The sequence below is a fragment of the Delphinapterus leucas genome, chromosome 1 (assembly GCF_059928025.1).
Source record: "Delphinapterus leucas isolate spDelLeu-1000000601 "Yukka" chromosome 1, BTC_Dleu_Yukka2, whole genome shotgun sequence".
In the NCBI taxonomy this organism is placed as follows: Eukaryota; Metazoa; Chordata; class Mammalia; order Artiodactyla; family Monodontidae; genus Delphinapterus; species Delphinapterus leucas.
This window is the reverse complement of record NC_143129.1, coordinates 130,060,362-130,079,242: the sequence shown is the minus strand read 5'-3', so window position 1 is coordinate 130,079,242 and position 18,881 is coordinate 130,060,362. Positions and strand designations below refer to the sequence as shown.

The 18,881-nt window shown below is 32.2% G+C and overlaps 1 protein-coding gene across 2 annotated transcripts in view; it reads right to left on the bottom strand.

Moving 5' to 3' along the window:
* Nucleotides 1-18,881, bottom strand: part of LRRC40 (leucine rich repeat containing 40) — a 57,761-nt gene that overhangs the window by 10,123 nt on the left and 28,757 nt on the right. For both annotated transcript variants that reach the window (XM_022581122.3, XM_089921061.1), the window contains 6 exons: nt 17,520-17,662; nt 14,956-15,128; nt 10,958-11,045; nt 10,796-10,841; nt 3,842-3,950; nt 1,083-1,190 (listed from right to left, as the gene is read on the bottom strand). In XM_022581122.3, the coding sequence (XP_022436830.1) occupies nt 1,083-1,190; nt 3,842-3,950; nt 10,796-10,841; nt 10,958-11,045; nt 14,956-15,128; nt 17,520-17,662 (667 nt within the window). The remainder of the gene's footprint in view (nt 1-1,082; nt 1,191-3,841; nt 3,951-10,795; nt 10,842-10,957; nt 11,046-14,955; nt 15,129-17,519; nt 17,663-18,881) is intronic.

The window sequence follows — 18,881 nt, the reverse complement described above, 5'->3', positions numbered from 1 at the left end:
CTCAGTAGAATCTCTTAACGTTATCATCTTTCAAGATCTACATTCCTCAAACTATTCTCTGTAAATAGAAAGCAAGTAATAGTTTGTCTGACTTTTTAAAAATTTTAAGCCATCTAAAAAAATTTTGGGCAGTCAGATGAAATTTCCCCAATACATCATCTTTTTTTTTCTTTTTCTTTTTTTTTTTAAGTACTTAAGTATTTATTAAGTGCTAGGCACTGGTTAAATGCTTTAAGTGGATATGTCATTTAATTTAATTCTTATAAATAGGTCTATTATCATCTCTACTTCACAACTGAGGAAAGTAAGAGAAGCTAGTTAACCTGCCCAAAGCCACAAAGCTCATAGATCTGGGATATAGATACAAGCAACTGACTCTATTGCCCAAATTCTTTATGATTACCCTATCCTGTCTCCCATACTGCTGTTTTAATTGCAAGGCTATTTGTCAACTTTCTTTGGGTATATAGTTAATGGCAAGATAACAATCATTTTTAGAAGTTCAACACTATACTAAACTAATATTCTCTCAAAACCTAAAGATTGTGCTATAATTAACATCCAGAGAGATGTATTAAACAGTACAAAGTACAATGCAAATGATTTCTAATGTTTGTAAATGAAGAATCCTTTTCTAGGAGGAAAATGTTAACAGAGTTGTCAATTTTGCTTTTACTATCAGTGGAAAAATTCACTGGCTTGGCAATTCATTAACATAAAGCCCCAAATTCCTATTAATCTACATGAAATTGGCTTTAGATGATCTCTTAAAACTTTCCTCTGATATTTCACTATATAGGAAAAAAGTATTTTTAATAATTCTAATATCTATTTTCCAAGTTTAAAATGTAAATGAAAAAGAAAGTTTTAACCTATCTATCTCTCAGAACCAATGTTAAAAGTGTCTCAGAGAATACTTAAGTAAATTTTACCAAATCCCTCAAATATTAACAATGTAAGAAATTTTACATATACTTTTTAATTAAAAAACTATGACAAATAATTATTCTTGCAACTAAGATACAAGTACAACTGAGAATGATTCACAACTTAACAGAAATAGCATCACGAACAGTTCTTACCTTTTGGGAATTTCACATAGCTGATTCTTACTGAAGTTAACAGAAGTGATAATGTTACTTTTTACTGCATCAAACACTTCATCAGGAATCAAAGTTGTTTGTTTATCACTAAATGAAAAATGGTTTAAAATGCATCATTCTTAGCAATCTGGAAAGATATGATTATTGCTTTTCATTTTAAAGGCCTTTAAAGATTTCATAAGGAGATTTTTCAAGGTAGTTGATTATGAAGTTCTGTAAAAAATGCTAAAAAAACCTGCCAACCCACAAAATGTTAACTGTTAGGAATTCAGACAACATATTGTGTCATAACACTTTGTGCCACACCTTCTGTGTAGTCATATACTCAATGGGAATAAAAACAGAGAGATATCTTCAGAGCTTAAGATGTCCAAAAGTCATACAGTAAAGGAAAAGTAAATAGATTCCTCTACCTCAGAGTAAAACTAAATGTGTAATTTAAAGAACTGTTCTCACCCCTTTTCTTAAAAATCTCTAACAGAGGTTAGCTCTCAACTTTCTTTGGGTATATAGTTAACTATAAGACAATCATTTTTAAAAGTTCAACACTGTACTAAACTAGTTTTCTCATAACCTAAACCAATTTCTCTCTCATTTAGCATGTGAAAAGGTACACAGGGTAGTGGCCTTGGATTAAACTATTCCTAGTTCTTCCATTAATAAAATAAGCTTTGTAATTTACCTTCCTTAATCCTCAGTTCTATGAAATTAGAATCTGAAGAATTAGTCACTGTTATTTATGTCAGATTTTTTGCAAATATAAACATAAATACATTTCCTTTTCATTAAAATTTTCAGTTATATTTTCAATAAAATATAAATTTAATCTTAAATGAAAGTTTAGTAGAACTGACGTTTGCAGATTTAACAATTTGATGTTATAATTAGCTGTTACGCTTATGTTATTCTTTTACAATTTTTAATGCCTAATCTCATCCACTTAAAAGAATCTTCAATGGAATGTCGAATGACTGTATGAGCAAGAAAACAATATTACATATAATGTGTGTTATGGGAGAACTGTATAAGAAAAGCATACAGTATACAGAAAGATAAAAGGTAAAAAAAAATGATAAAAAGCCTAGATTTCACTGTTATTATGCCTTCCACTTTTGCTTTCAGGACCCATTTTCTGCTATGCAGATGGAGCACTTCTATCTTTTCCATCAGAAATACTCAAGTCATGGGAAACTGATTTATTCAAATTAAACTTTGAAGATTTACGCTATGTTTAAAACTTTAGTTGAAGGCATTTATGCCTTAAGATTGGGAAATAACTTATATTTTAAATAGGATACTCCTGTCCAATTAAAGACTCCAAGGAAAACAAATTACAATAAATTTCGAATCAAAACAATTTAAGATGTATGGTCTTAAGCCCTATCTTCATTATGCTTTTGTGACATCTGTACATTTAAAGGATGGGAATGATTATACCCCACCAAAAAAAAGTTGTACCAATACTGTTTTATAGATTTTTTAAATGATTAAAAGCAAGAGCATATGTGAAGTACCCAGTACAATGTCCAACAGAATAGAAACTCAATAAATCATATCCATGCAGGGTGGAGAGAATGGAAGCCAGAGATAAAAGGAATTTTAAGCTAAGAAATTCCAAGGCAGGAATCAAGTGTGTCTGATCATTCAGTGTATTACAACACCTAGCATAGAATTTGATACATACTTAGTAGACTCCAAAAATACCTACTGAATAAATGGATATATTATATGTAAGATAAGACATGCTAAATTGCTATGTTATGCTATGAGAAGAAGGACACAACTACAAGTAGGGAAGAGTACTACCCTGTGTTACAGTGTCAAAGAAGGAAGGTGGTTTAGGGTAGTGATTTCTATGTGAATGGAACATAACAAATCTGAAACAGAGACTGAATCTTAACTGCTCAGCAGGTGGTACCTACTGATACATTAAGGAAAAGAGGCCAGAAATTAATGCTGGCTGTGTGGGTAACTGAACAAACCCAGTCACTATCTAACTTGAGTCTGTATTCTTTTTTATTTTCATTACAATACCCAGACATGAGCTAATCACTGCAAGAGTTTTGACAGTATTGGTTGTTTTTATCATTGTTGCCTTAGATGCTACTGAAGAATACTTGACAACCACTTCCAATCTCTGCATAGGTATCTTCTTTCTCCAATTGAACACACACCCATAGTATATAAAAATTATTAGGCTTCTGCCTCAGTTTATATACCAACATTGTAATTATTTCAGGTTTATCATATGTGCTACCAGAGCACATTATTATGACATATTATTTGACTTGTATTCAAATATATAAACAGAGTACAACCTCTCATGCTTTGCCTGCTTGAGGTGTTCATTAAATAAATGATACTTATTTTTTAGTTACCAATATAGGAACCCCTCCAATATAAAATTCTCTCTGGATGCTGGTAACTGAGTCAGAAAATTTTATTACCAATGAATACTATCACTCTTATTTTTTATAATAATAAAATGTTCTTTATTATAAAAATTTTACTATTAACGACCATTTATCTATCTCTTAAGTCTAATCAACACAAATCACCTAAGGAATGGGCATTTAAGTGCACTGTACTTTTAATATGCTTTTATCTCATCACTGTTTTTGCAATTGCTATTATTCTAAGTACTAATGCACTCTGATGAATTCTTCACCAATTTTTCTGAAGGATTATTTCTGAAAGTTTCCTATGTTTTGCAACATTTAAAAAAATGAATTACATACCTATAGTCTAATATTTTTAATGTGATGATGGCGTGTACATTGACTCTAGATTCACTTGGTAGTGTCATGGCAGTCTCAGTAACAGAATCACTTTGGCTAGGTCCATCATCTGGCAAAAGAAAAGTTATATAAAAACCAATATTTATACTGCAAAGTCATTTTTAAAATTCTTAAAAATACTTAAAAATAGTTTACATGATTTCTATTGATAGATATTACTGGTAAAAATATCTTTTCATATGCTTTATTTCCAATATCTCAAATCTAGATCTAGAATTTAATCTTTATTTAATAGAAATAAAGTTCAAAATATTTTAATAAATCCTACCATAAGAAAATTTAGGAGTAGGAAAGAATAAAGAATAACTACAATGTCTCAGAAGAAACAATGACAAGCAATCCTTCCTCTTAAGCAAAAATAATATGGTATTACTTCTAATGAAGGAATTTGTTAACAAAGGAAAAGTATTATTTCCCCAAAATTTCTACCAAATAGGCATCTGCCTATCTTTTCAGTTTAGGATACTATGAAGCTGATTATCCCCAATTATTTAAAATCTGGCAACTTGCATAGTCAAGTAAGTTTTTGGTACATTACTCACATTAAGATCTTTCTTAGCAAATTAAGACTTTATTTTAAATAGATATTTCCTAACATGCATACCTACTTACACATTTACATACAATCAACCCTTTCACTAATCTCCAGAGACTGTTTAATGTTTCACACTGTCATAATATGGCATAAAAAACAAAACAAACAAAAATCATACACATTTAAAAGAGACAGCTTTGTGATTTTTTGGCAAAAGAGACTTCAGCAATCTAGACGGAAATAAAATAAGACTATTAATTTTTAGCGATGAAAAAACGATAAAACGGTCCTAGTATTCATATGTTAAGAGCAGAGGCTTGCCAAAAGAACATTAAAAAAAAAAAAAAATCAGTAGTATCCTTGATCTTGCTTCAACCCAGTAGGCATTTAGTGAACATTTGTTGAATAATACCAAGTGTATTTCTCTTGCATTAAGCTCATCAGTTATTCATTAATCAATAATTACTAAGTGATTATTTTCCACACAAATACATATCATATAAATATTTTATTTACAGAAGTAGCACAGAATAAATGACAGAATATCAAATAGAAATAAAAGACACCAAGAAAAATATTAATACCAAGTGAAATGTTTTGGTATTTAGAAGTTCCCTAGCGATTTGGTTATGTCACTTTAAAAAATATGTAATATATATTGCCAAATTACATCAGCAGAGAGACATATTAAACCAGCAACAAAACCCAGCATTATTTTTTAAATATACATGTATATTAGCATGATTACATATTGAAATAGAATATTCTCAACACTTTCCAAAGAGCTACTTTTAATAATCAGCATCAAGGAGACTGTAAAGAGAGAGGCTGATGTCTCTTGGGAGGGGACTACTGTGACAAATAGATTTATTTTTCATTGTATGTTCTTGTATATTGCTTGAATTTTTTTTTTACCATATACATTTATTGACTTTTTGATTAAAAAAACTAAGATGGCGATATTCCATAAACTGATCTAGATTCAATGTAATCCCTATCAGAAACCCAGCTGACTTCTTTGTAGAAATTAATAAGCTGATTCTAAAATTTGTATGCAATTGCAAGAAACCCAGAATAGCCAAGACAAACCCAAGAAAGAAGAATAAAGTAGGACTTACACTTCCCAATTTCAGAACTTAGTACAAAGCAGTGGTAATCAAGATACTGTAGTACTGGCACAGGATAGACATACAGATCAATGGAATAAAACTGAGAGTCCAGAATAAATCCTACATTTATAGTTAAGTGATATTCAACAAAAGATGCCAAGACCATTCAGTGAGAAAAGAATCCTTTTCAACAAATAGTACACAGAAACTGGATAGTCACAAGCAAAAGAATGAAATTATACCCTTATCTCATACTATATATAAAAATTAACTCAAAGTGGATCAAAGACATGAATGTAAGAGCAAAAGTATAAAACTCTTAGAAGAAAAAATAGGAGAAAATCTTCATAAAACAGGGTTTTGCAAAGGACTTTTAGATATGAAACCAAACACATAAGCAAAAAAAGAAAGTGATTCCATCAAAATTCAAAGAAAACTTGTTTCAAAGGACCCTATCAAGAAAATGAAAAGACAAACCCACAGAAGCCTAGAAAATATCTGCAAATCATATATCTGACAAGAGACTTATATCTAGACTACATAAAGAATTATTACATCTCAATAATAAAAATAATTAAAAATTGGGCACTGTATCTCAACTGGGCAATGTATTTCTCCAAAGATGTACAAATGGCTAATAAGCACATGATGTTCAACATTATTATTCATCAGGGAAATGCAAATCATATCTACAATGAGATAGCACTTCATACCCACTAGAATGGCTAGAATCAGAAAGTCAGAAAACAAGTGTTAGTGAGGATGTGGAAGAATCAGAACCCTAATACAATACTAATGAGAATGTAAACTGGTGCAGCTGCTTTGTGAAAAACAGTCTGGCAGTTCTCAAATGACTTAATATAAAATTACCATACGACCCAGCAATTCCACTCCTAGATATATATGCAAGAGAAATGAAAACACGTTCACACTGAAACTTGTAAATAAATGTTTATCACTGCATTATCCATAATAGCCAAAGGTACTGCAATTCTTTTTGAGGTGATGAAAATGTTTAAAACTGACTATGCCAAGGGTTGTACTTACCTGTTAATATAGCAAAAAACATGTAGTTGTACAATTCTAATGGAAGAATTGTATGGCATGTGAATTACATGACAATAAAGCTGCTTCTTATTTAAAAAAAAAAAAAAAAAGCTGTATTTTACAGCTCCCCTTACATGAGTGGCCGCAATATAAGTTCTGACCAATGGCATATGAGAAGAAGTCATGTACAATACAACAGCTTAATATATATCCTAATATATTTAATCGACCTTGTATCTTATAATGCCATAAAACACACCTTTTTAAAGTACAGAAATCATACAATGTCTACTCTCAGAGGACAATGAAATTAAACTAGAAATCAACAGAAAGATAACTGGAAATTCTCAAAATATGTGATTATTAAACAACACATTTCTAAATAACACATAGCTCAAAAAAGAAACCTAAAGAGAAATTCTACAATATTTTTAACTACATAAAAATAAAACCACAACTTATTAAAATCTGTTGTATGCAGCGAAAGCAGTGTTTAGAGGGAAACTCACAGCATTCAATGCATATACTAGAAAAAAAGAAAGATCTAAAATCGCCAATCTAAGTTTCTACCTTAGGAAATTAGAAAAAGAAGAGATAATTAAATCCAAATTAAGAAGAAAAGAAATAAGAAGAACTAGAGTAGAAATTGATGAAATTGAAAACAGGAGATCAATAGAGAAAAATCAATAAGACCAAAAGCTAGTTATTTGAAAAGATCAATAAAATTAGTATGCCTCTATGCCAGGCTAACTAAGAAAAAAGGAGAGAGGACACAAATGACTAATATCAGAAATGAGAGAGAAGACATCACTGCAGGTTCCATGCACACAAAAAAGGATAATGAAAGAATACTAAGAACAATTCTATGTCCACAATTTTGATAACCTAGATGAAATGGGTGAATTCCTAGAAATACACAATCTTCCAAAACTCACACAAGAAAAAACAGACAATCTGAATAGGCCTATTATCTATTAAAGGAATCGAATCAATAATTAATAACCTTCCAAAACAGAAAGCACCAGGCCCAGACAGTATGACTGGTGAATTCTACCAAACATTTAAGGAAGAAATTATACCAATACTCTACAATCTTCTTCCAAGGAATGAAGCAGAGGGAATACTTCCTAACTCATTCCATGAGGCCAGTACTACCCTAATACCAAAACCAGACAAAGAAATTGCAAGAAAATAAAACTAGAAAGCAAAATCTCTCATGAACATACATGTAAAAATCCTCAACAAAATATTTGCAAATCAAATCTAAAAAAAGTATAAAAAGAATTATACACCATAACCAACTGGGATTTAACCCAGGTATGCAAGGCTAGTTCAGCATTCAAAAAATCAACTAATGCAATCCTTCATATCAACAGGCTAAAAAAGAAAAATTACATGGTCATATCAATAGATGTATAAAATGTGTTTGATAAAATCCAACAGGCATTTATGATAAAAACTCAGTAAAACAGAAACAAGAGAACTTTCTCAATTTAATAAAGACTATAACAGCCCTACAGCTGTCATAATTAATGTTGAGAAACTTGAAGCTTTCCCCCTAAGATCAGGTACAAGGCAAGGATGTTCCCTCTCTCCACTCACTCCTCTTCAGCACTGCACTGGAAGTTCTTGCTAATGCAATAAGAAAAGAAAAGAGATAAAAGGTACACAGATTGGGAAGGAGGACATAAAACTGTCTTTGTTCACAGATGGCACAATCATATTGTTAGAAAATCCAAAAATAACCTCCTGGAACTAATAAGTGATTATACTATAGTAAGGCTGCAGGATATTAGGTTAATATATAAAAGTAAATTGTTTTCCTCTATATCAACAATAAACAAGTAGAGTTTGAAATTAAAAACACAGTACCATTTACATTAGCATCCAAAACTGAAATACTCAGGTATAAATCTAATAAATGTGAATAAGAACTCTATGAGGAAAACTATAAAACTTTGATGAATGAAATCAAAGAAGATCTAAATAAATGGAGAGATATTCCATATTCATGGATGGAAAGATCCAATACTGTCAAGATGTCATTTCTTCCCTATTTGATCTATATATTCAATGTAATTCCAATCAAAAACCCAGCAAGTTATTTTGTCAGTATCAACAAATTGATTCTAAGGTTTATATGGAGAGGCAAAAGAGCCAGAATAGGAAACATAGTATTGAAAGAGAAGAACAAAATTGGAAGACTGATGCTATCCAACTTAAAGACAGTAATCAAGACAGTGTGATATGGTAAAAGAACAAAGAGATCAATGAACAGAATAGACAATCCATAAAGAGACCACCATAAATGTAGTCAGCTGATCTTTGACAAAGAAGCAAAGGTAATACAATGGAATATACAAAGGCAAAGATAGTCTTTTTCACAATGATGCTGAAACAATGGGACATCCATATGCAAAATAGCAGCTTTGCGTTTCCCTGGTGGCGCAGTGGTTGAGAGTTCACCTGCCGATGCAGGGCACACGGGTTCGTGTCCCGGTTCGGGAAGATCCCACATGCCGAGGAGCGGCTGGGCCCATGAGCCATGGCCGCTGAGCCTGTGCGTCCGGAGCCTGTGCTCCGCAACGGGAGAGGCCACAACAGTGAGAGGCCCGCGTACTGCAAAAAAAAAAAAAAAAACCCAAAAAACAAAAAAAAATAGCAGCTTTATTTATAACTGTCAAAACTTCGAAGCAACCGTGACGTCTTGCAGTAGGTGGGTGAGTAGATAAACTGTGGTACATACAGACAGTGAAATATCATTCAGTGCTAAAAGGAAATAAGCTATCAAGCCTTAAAAAGACATGAGGGAAGCTTAAATGCATAATACTAAGTGAAAGAAGCCGATCTGAAAAGGTGACAGACTGTATGATTCCAATTATTTGACATTCTGGAAAAGACATAAATACAGAGACAAGAAAAAGATCAGTGGTTGTCAGGGATGGCAGGGATTGTGGGGGGGAGGGAGGATTAATAGGCAGATCACAGAGGATTTTTACAGCAGTGAAAATACTTTGTATATTACAATGATGAATACATGGCATTATACATTTGTTCAAACCCATAGAATGTACAACACCAAGAGTGAACCCTAAGGTATCTATGCACCTGGGGTGATTTAGATGTGTCAATGTAGGTTCATCCTTTGTAAAAAATGTACTATTCTGGTGAGTGTTGCTGATACTGGGGGAGGGTATATGTGTGCAGGCAGAGGACATATGGGAAATCTCTGTACCTTCCTCTCAATTTTGTTGTAAACCTTAAAGTAGTCTAAAAAAAAGGTTTAAAATTTTTTCTAATTATTCTGACATGACTTCTAACTGATTTATATCAGAATAATCAATCTTTCTTGAGGAGAAAGTATATCTGGAGAAAAAAGGACACTCTCTGATTGTCAGAAAATGAGAGTCTTAGAAAATTATGTCAATTTATTTGAAGGGCAAAGTGGAAAATATAAATTACTTAAGTATACAATTATCTTATTTATTTAACATCTACTGACTGACATTATGGTGCTAGACTAGGCTGTGCATAACCAAGAGTTGTGAGCTAAATTAATAGCTACTGTATTTAGCCACTAAGTTACGGAGTGGTTTGTTATGCAGCATTACACTGGCACAAAAAATTTTTTTCTTAATGTTCTAAATGTAGTGTGTGCTACAATAACATACATGAAATAAAAACTGGAATAAATCACAATTTTAGTGAAACATTAAAAATTAAATTTATGGTAATTTTTCTTTTGGTGCATGTTCGTGCTAAATTAGTATATCCTAAAAAATGTGTTTTGTCTTTATTTTTGTCAGAACTTACCAAAACTATGAATGCAGCATATATTCAAATGCCTGTTAATATACTTCCCAGTCAACAGAACCCTTATATTATACCATAATAGTCAAGTTTTGCTCTTTTTTCAAAGGTAAAGCATTAGGTGCTTACAGAATCTTTTTTTATATTTTCTAATTGGTACAGTATAACACAACTCAAAGAGATTAAGGATAGAACAGTATTATTGTGAATTTAATGATTTTTTAAATAATTTCAGCATATTTATGGCCTAGTGGATTCAGAATTAGAGCCACACCTGCCAGGGAGCATTTTCTCTAAATATTTATACCAAAAATACATGTAAATTTATATACTATTAACTCTTTACCACTTTTCATGTTATCCTTCAAAATATGGGAGAAAATAGAAAAGTACCTTTAATCTTGCTTCGTAGATATTTTAAGACTTCTTGGGTTCCTTTCTGAAAATGTGGGGAGAAAGACATATTCACCAAGACATACATTGCAGTTTTATAGATCAACGTGTATGTTTCAATATAAAATTTAAAAACCAGCACTGAATTCTAAATATGCTTACATTTATAATTTCTCTTCGAATCGTTCTCAAAGGATTTCCTTCTAGTGCCAGGAATTTCAAATGAAGTTCTCCCAATGAACAGGGCAGACTACAAAAGATTAAATTGATTTCAAGGAAGACATTAAGGGTAAGTATAATTCAACCAAGTAGTAGATTATAAAACTAACATATGACAAACTATACACCATAAAATAGTGTCAAAGAAAGTCTAAGTAATTTAGACCTAAAATATTTCCTCTCGAAATAGACGCCAAACATGTTTAAAAAGAAAAAAGAGAGATTTGTTTCGATACTATCATATTGTGATTACTAAAAAAAGAATGTGAGCTATAAAACATTTGCTAAATTGTATCCAGTGCTAAAAAGTAAATGTAAGCAAATAAAATATTTCATAATTGAAAAAAATGAGAAAGAATAATTTTCAATTGCATAATTCATATTTTTATTCAGAAAGGAAAGTAATTTTTATCTTTGGTACACAAAAAGATAACCAGTTTATACACATAAATATTAAATCTCAAAATCTATTAAGCATCTATAATATACTAGGCATTGGTATAGGGATTTCAAGAACTTTCCCTTAAAAAATTTTTAGTTGAACAAAGGAAAAGGACACAGGTATGGCTAACCAAAATATAGGAATTATCTTATGTTGCTGGTGAGCATATAAAATAGCACAGCCACTCTAGAAAGTGGAGTTTTTTCAAGTTAAACATACACTCACCATACAACTAAGCAATCCCACTCCTACATATTTACCCAGGAAAAATGAAAATAATGTCCAACCAAAGACTTACATGAATATTCACAATAGTCAGAAAATTGAAAGTAATCCAAACATCCATCAACTAACTAGTGAAGAGATGAATAAATTGTGGTATATCTGTATAATGAAATAACACTCAGCAATAAAAATGAATAAACTATTGATACACAAAATCACATGAATGAATCACAAAAGCTTTATACTACAAGAAAAAAGACAGACACAAAAACTATATGCTATGATTTCATTTATATGATATTTTTTAAAAGGCATAACTACAGTGACAGAGCACATCACTGATTGCTAGGGGTTGGGGATATGAAAAGGGGATTGACTGCAAAGGGTAGGAGGAGAATTTAGGGAAACAGAAATGTTCTTCATGACTGTAACAATGGTTACACAATTACATACATTTGTCAAAAATCATCAAATTGTATATTTTAATTGGTAGATTTTACTGTATGTAGATTATACGTCAACAAATGAATATATTTTATATATATATATGTAATAAGACAAGTGCTAAACAAGTAAAGTTGCTCTGAGAATACAGAAGTAGAAATTAGCAAGGGGAGTAGAGGGAGAAGGGAATAGCAAAGCCTGGATTTGGGCTTAAAAAGAATGGAATTCCATCAGGCAGTCAGGTAGGAAAAGGGCATTCTAAGGTAAAGAAAATGAAGAAAAAGTCAGTACATTTGCAGTTCAGTGTTGTCAGAGCAGGATACCTGTGGGAGTGAAAGATGACAAAGAGAATGAATGAAGTCTGACTGTGAGATGTACTTGGCTGTTACACTAAAAATTCTGGACGTTATCTTGCAAGACAGTGATTCCCAACTGCTGGATGGAAAACCAGACGCATCAAAATCTCCTAGGAATTTTTAAAAATAAAACCCAAAAAAATTCCATTGTTAAAAATTCTGATTCATTGTTGCCTCAGTATCTGCATTTTTTCTTAAAGCTTCTCATGTGGTTCTGATACATAGCCATATTTGGGAAACAGTGCTGTAAGAATGGAGAATCATCAAAGTTTTTTAGTAGAAGAACAACCTGATAATTTGTACTTTATAAAAATTACTCTGGTAGCATTGCAAGGAATCAATATTTTAGTTAGAGGAGATTCTGGAGGGGTAAAAAATGCATAGAATGGTCTGATATCTAGGAAGTATGAGATCAGATGAAAGGAAGGAAAATACTTATAAGTTTCATTATGTTCTAGGCCCTGTGATATATACACTATATCCAGAGCTCTGGAGAAAGAGAAACATATATATCAGAAATATTTGTACCCATTACTTTATTTATTTAATATTATTTGTCATCGTTTTTGTTTTAAATATTTGCTTTCTGCTTTCACGTAGTAGCCAAAATAAGACTGTTATGGGGAAAAATGTATGTGCCAATATTTATGAGGCAAGCGATTATTTCATTCATTAGTTATAAGTACTTTTAGGAATATCCAGGTCACTTATTAGAAGTGAGTGGAAAGAATGGTCACTGTCCAAGCATTCAAATCTATGATCAAGATGTACCATATGGGGCTTCCCTGGTGGCGCAGTGGTTAAGAATCCGCCTGCCAATGCAGGGGACATGGGTTCAAGCCCTGGTCCAGGAAGATCCCACATGCACATGCCATGGAGCAACTAAGCCAACGCACCACAACTACTGAGCCTGCACTCTAGAACCTGCGAGCCACAATTATTGAAGCCCACATGCCTAGAGCCCATGCTCCACAACAAGAGACACCACCGCAACGAGAAGCCCACGCACTGCAACCAAGAGTAGCCCCCACTCACCGCAACTAGAGAAAAGCCCGCACACAGAAACGAAGACCCAACGCAGCCAGAAACAATAAATAAAATAAAATAAAATAAAAAGATGTACCATATGCCATATGTACATTGTGAAAACAATTTTGATATTTTAAAAGTTATTGAAATATACACATAGAAGAAAGTCTACCTTGCTTAACCTTTCTCCTTCTGTGAAGAGCGAACCATGTATCTGACATCCAAACATAAAACTTCAGACACCTAACTGGCATACAATCCTAGGTGAGTCTGAGTCTTTTTTTAATGTATCTGTAAAATAATTCCATCTCTAAATATTATGATTTTATAACTCCTTATGATTCTTTGCTCACTACCCTCTTCCTCTGCAGCTCCAACACAATCAATTGCTAAATACTACTTATTCTAACTCATCACACCTTTCACATCTTTCCTCTTCTTTCCATTCCCATTGTCACTACAGTTTAGGTCCTTATTACATAAGAGAGAAATCTACAAAGTTGTCAACTCAGTAAATTGGATATATCAAGTGCTCCTTAGTGATCATTATTAGATTAATAGAATTTTTTAGAATTCCCGTCTACAAAACCACTCCTATCCAAAGTATCTGACCCACTATCACCAATTTATTTTTTAATGAGATTACAATCAAGTTGGTTTTGTTCTTAATCTCCCCACCTCTTAATTAATGAAAACTGGCTCTTCACAGGCATTTTAAGGACCTCTTTCACATGGCCTCAACTTATCTTTCAAGACCTAAATTCTCACAATCTCCTTTCGTGCACCCTACCATCTCAGCTCGATTCCTTGCTGTTCTCTCTATGTATACTTACAATTTATTTTCTAAACTTTCAGAGCTTTGTTTGTGCAGTTTCCTCCTGCCAAATGAGTCATTCTGACCACCTTACGCATGCACTTAAAAATAGTGGTCATCCTTCAAAGATCACATGATAGGACTATAATGAGGCATGACCCTGTGAGTACATTTAAATTTTGTGCTCTAGGCAATTAACTTGCTTCACCCTGGTCCCAGTTCTATAATATCATCTAAAAATTTTACTTCTTCCACAAAGTCTGCCCTGATTCTTCTCAATAAATTGTGATTCCTGTATCTCCTTTAAACCCCCAGAGTATTTCGTATCTCTCCCACGGCTTTATGTCATTTAACAAATTCAACAAATATTTATCAGGCAGCTTCTATGTACCCAGGCACTGATCTAGGAGTTATTCGTAGAGTTTGTGTCCCAGTGAGTTGGAGTAACTGATTCCATTAGCATATTAAGCTTGCTGCCAAGAACAAAATCTTTGTAGGTCTACATATGATACCTACTCAATAAACAGTTATTGAATTCAATTTACAAAAGAGATCTCTACATGCTTTTGTAACTTATGAATTACAACCAAATATAGACATGATTTCTTATTCATTCCATCTTTAAACTTACCTACTAATATCATTGTTGCTTAGGTCAAGCCTTTCCAAAGATTGCAGGAGTGTAATTTCATCTGGAACAGATTTTAACTTGTTATCTCGCAGGTCTAGCACAAGGATAGAATTCAGATGCTTAAGGTGTTCTGCCCCTAACATTTCAATCTGGTTTTCACCTACATGTAATTCCTACAAAAGCAAAGATCAATCATGTGTATTTCTGTATTCAATGTTACACTAGATAATGAAAATAAAATTGAAATCTTGATTTCAAATCATTGAAAAATACATGGAAAATTTTCTAATTACTAAGATGCTTAAATTTTTAATTATATTTAAGCGATCTTACAGTTAAAGAAAAATGACAAAAAGGACAATTTTCAAGAATTTCCTAGTAATTCAAAAATTAATTAAAGGTTTAAACTGGAAGAAAGTTCAAAGTTTATAAAACCAAAGCAGAGAAATGATTTAGTAGTTACATTTATAGAATTAATAAAAACACAAATCCAAGAACTATACTGATAAAAAATTAAAGTTTTAAAACAAATCAGTACAAGTTTAAAAAGTTATTTATATTATAATAAATGTTTGTTACTCAACATTTTTATTAGTGATTATTATATATACTGATTTCTCACTACCAGAACCTAAGATTATCAGATAATTAATCTTATTAAATGATAACTTTTTCAGTTATTTATATCATTGCCACCATTCTGTTTAAAAGTAACTCTTGTTTATGGCTTTCTTTGCTGTGCGAAAGATTTTAAGTTTAATTAGGTCTCATATGTTTATTTTTGTTTTATTTTCATTACTCTAGGGGGTGGGTCAAAAAAGATCTTTTTGTGATTTATGTCAAAGAGTGTTTTGCCTATTTTTTCCTCCAAGAGTTTTATAGTGTTCAGTCTTACATTTAGGTCTTTAATTCATTTTGAGTTTATTTTTGTGTATGATGTTAAACTTAAAAGCTTTTGCACAGCAAAAGAAACAATAAATAAGACGAAAAGACAACCCTCAGAAAGGGAGAAAGTATTTGCAAACAAAGCAACTGACAAAGGGTTAATCTCCAAAATATACAAACAGCTCATGCAGCTCAATATTAAAAAAACAAACAACCCAATCAAAGAATGGGCAGAAGACCTAAACAGACGTTTCTCCAAAGAAGACATACAGATAGATGGCCAAGAGGCACATGAAAAGATGCTCAACATCACTAATTATTAGAGAAATGCAAATAAAAACTACAATGAGGTATCATCTCACGCAGGTCAGAATGGCGATCATCAAAAAAAATCTACAAACAATAAATGCTGGAGAGGGTGTGGTGAAAAGGGAACCCTCTTGCACTGTTGGTGGGAATGTAAATTGATACAGCCACTATGGAGAACAGTATGGAGGTTCCTTAAAAAACTACAAATAGAACTACCATATGACCCAGCAATCCCACTACTGGGCATACACCCTGAGAAAACCATAATTCAAAAAGACACATGTACCCCAATATTCATTGCAGCACTATTTAGAATAGCCAGGACATGGAAGCAACCTAAATGTCCATCAACAGATGAATGGATAAAGCAGATGTGGTACATATATACAATGGAATATTACTCAGCCATAAAAAGGAACGAAACTGAGTTATTTGTAGTGAGGTGGATGGACCTAGAGTCTGTCATACAGAGTGAAGTAAGTCAGGAAGAAAAAAACAAGTATTGTATATTAACACATATGTGTGGAATCTAGAAAAATGGTAGAGATGAACCTATTTGCAGGGCAGGAATAGAGACGCAGACATAGAAAATGGACGTGTGGACAGACGGGGATGGGGGGACAAATTGGGAGATTAGTATTGACATATACACAGTACCATGTGTAAAACTGATAGCTAGTGGGAACCTGCTGTATAGCACAGGGAGCTCAGCTTGGTGCTCTGTGATGACCTAGATGGGTGTGACGGGGTGGGGGGGCTGGGAGAGAGGTCCAAGAGGGAGCAGATATATGCACACATATAGCTGACTCACTTCGCTGTACAGCAGAAAGGAGCACAACATTGTAAAGCAACTATACTCAGAAAAACAAAAAACAAAACAAACTCAACACTAATGCATAAAAGTATACATACAGAAAAGCAAAGCATAGCAAATTTAAATACAATGTTAATGCTATATACTTAATACCAAAAAAAGTAATTAATTTTAAACAGACTTTATGATGAGGTAAACATGAGTTGGCAACTTATAGAATTAGATACGTATTCATTCCTGGTATTCCAGGTTTCCTGCACTATGGTCCCAACTTACTTTGTAAGCCTCATCATCTACTACATCTCCAGTTATAAACTACTCTCCAGATGAAATGGACGAATTCTTATTTTTAAATTTGATTACTGCTTTTTAAAAAAAAATCTATTATTGACAATACCATTAATATATTTAGTCATTAAAATTCTGAAAAACAGGAATATAGGAAAAAATAACACATAACTAATGCATATTCTCAATGTAAAATACGTTTAAAATTTCATTTTCATGATTAACTTTCAGAAAATGTATAGTTATTTAATAATCAACTAAATAGTACCTTTAATAATTTACAAGAAGAAAATTCCGGTAGAAAACGTAATTTATTCCTCCGCAAATAAAGCAATTCTAGTGATTCCATGCTAGCCAATTCAGAAGGTATAGTTTCCAAGAGATTTGAATTACAATCCAAATGCTTTAATCCTGTAATATATGTTTAGTGAAACACAAAGATATTTTAATAGAGAAAAAATACTGGTTTATAATTGTATATACATTCAAAGAATGTGTAAGTAATCATGAGGACTTACAAACCTGTGATATTCTATACTGCTATAATAATCAAGAATCCTAGAATACCATTGAATTACATAAATGTAAACTAAAAATGTTTTTATTTAGTTATAATTAAAGAGAAACAATGATATTAAAATCAATGTTTAATAATAGTTCAGGTCATCTTTGTAAAGATTTAAAAAACAAAGTACTCTAGTACTCCTTTAAAGTATGGTAAAATATATAAACTATATACTATGAGATTATTTCCCTCAGTAATTATACATCTTTAAAAAGAAAAAGTTTAAGGTAAACATACATGCATACTACTCGTATGAAAGAATGTCAAGTAACTCTGGCCAGTAGTAGCTTAGACACATCTGTATTTAAAATAGGCAACTGATGTTCTGTCAAAAACCCATGGATTTCTATGTATTCCCTCTTATTCTTTCATCTACTCATACTGCCTCTCTCCCTGTCTTCTTTCCTTCCTTTCTTCTTCTAATTTTTTTTAAGTTACATTCTTTTGCTAACACCTTAGCTAACACTCTTGATAAGAAGGTATAAGATAGCTCAAGAAGAATGTTCTCACTTGCAGCATCTCTCTCACCTCCTGGATCTTTCTTAAAAGGCAGAAGAGAAAAAAAAAAATGGAAAAAAAGTAAAGGTCTTCTTTTTCTTAAGACTTTAATAAGCAGTTTTCTCCCTAATCCATATTACAGATTCTTCCACTTACAATGGCCACCATATATTTTCCACTATATATTCTCAACCCTATAGTTTGAATAGGCAATATGCATTTTACAACTTTTTTTTCCTGTACTTTGAGCCTGTCAATTTTAACATAATTCAAGACTGAATTGACGTACTGCCTTAGACTACTTCTTGCATTGTTTAAAGAAGTTAACTGCTTTCCAAAACAAATTTAATAGTACTACTTTCAACTTATAATAATTTATGTATTATTTGGCTAGATCACTGAGAAAAATGTCACAAGCTGATCTACCTTAGATCCAATAAATTCTATAAAGCAAGTTTGTTTTAAATTTAGAAACTAGCTTTCACAAGTGTTTCCATCTAAGAGCACTGATTGAGAATAGAAGCAGTACATAGAAGAAAGTGAGGTGGATGGACTCTGTCCTACAGA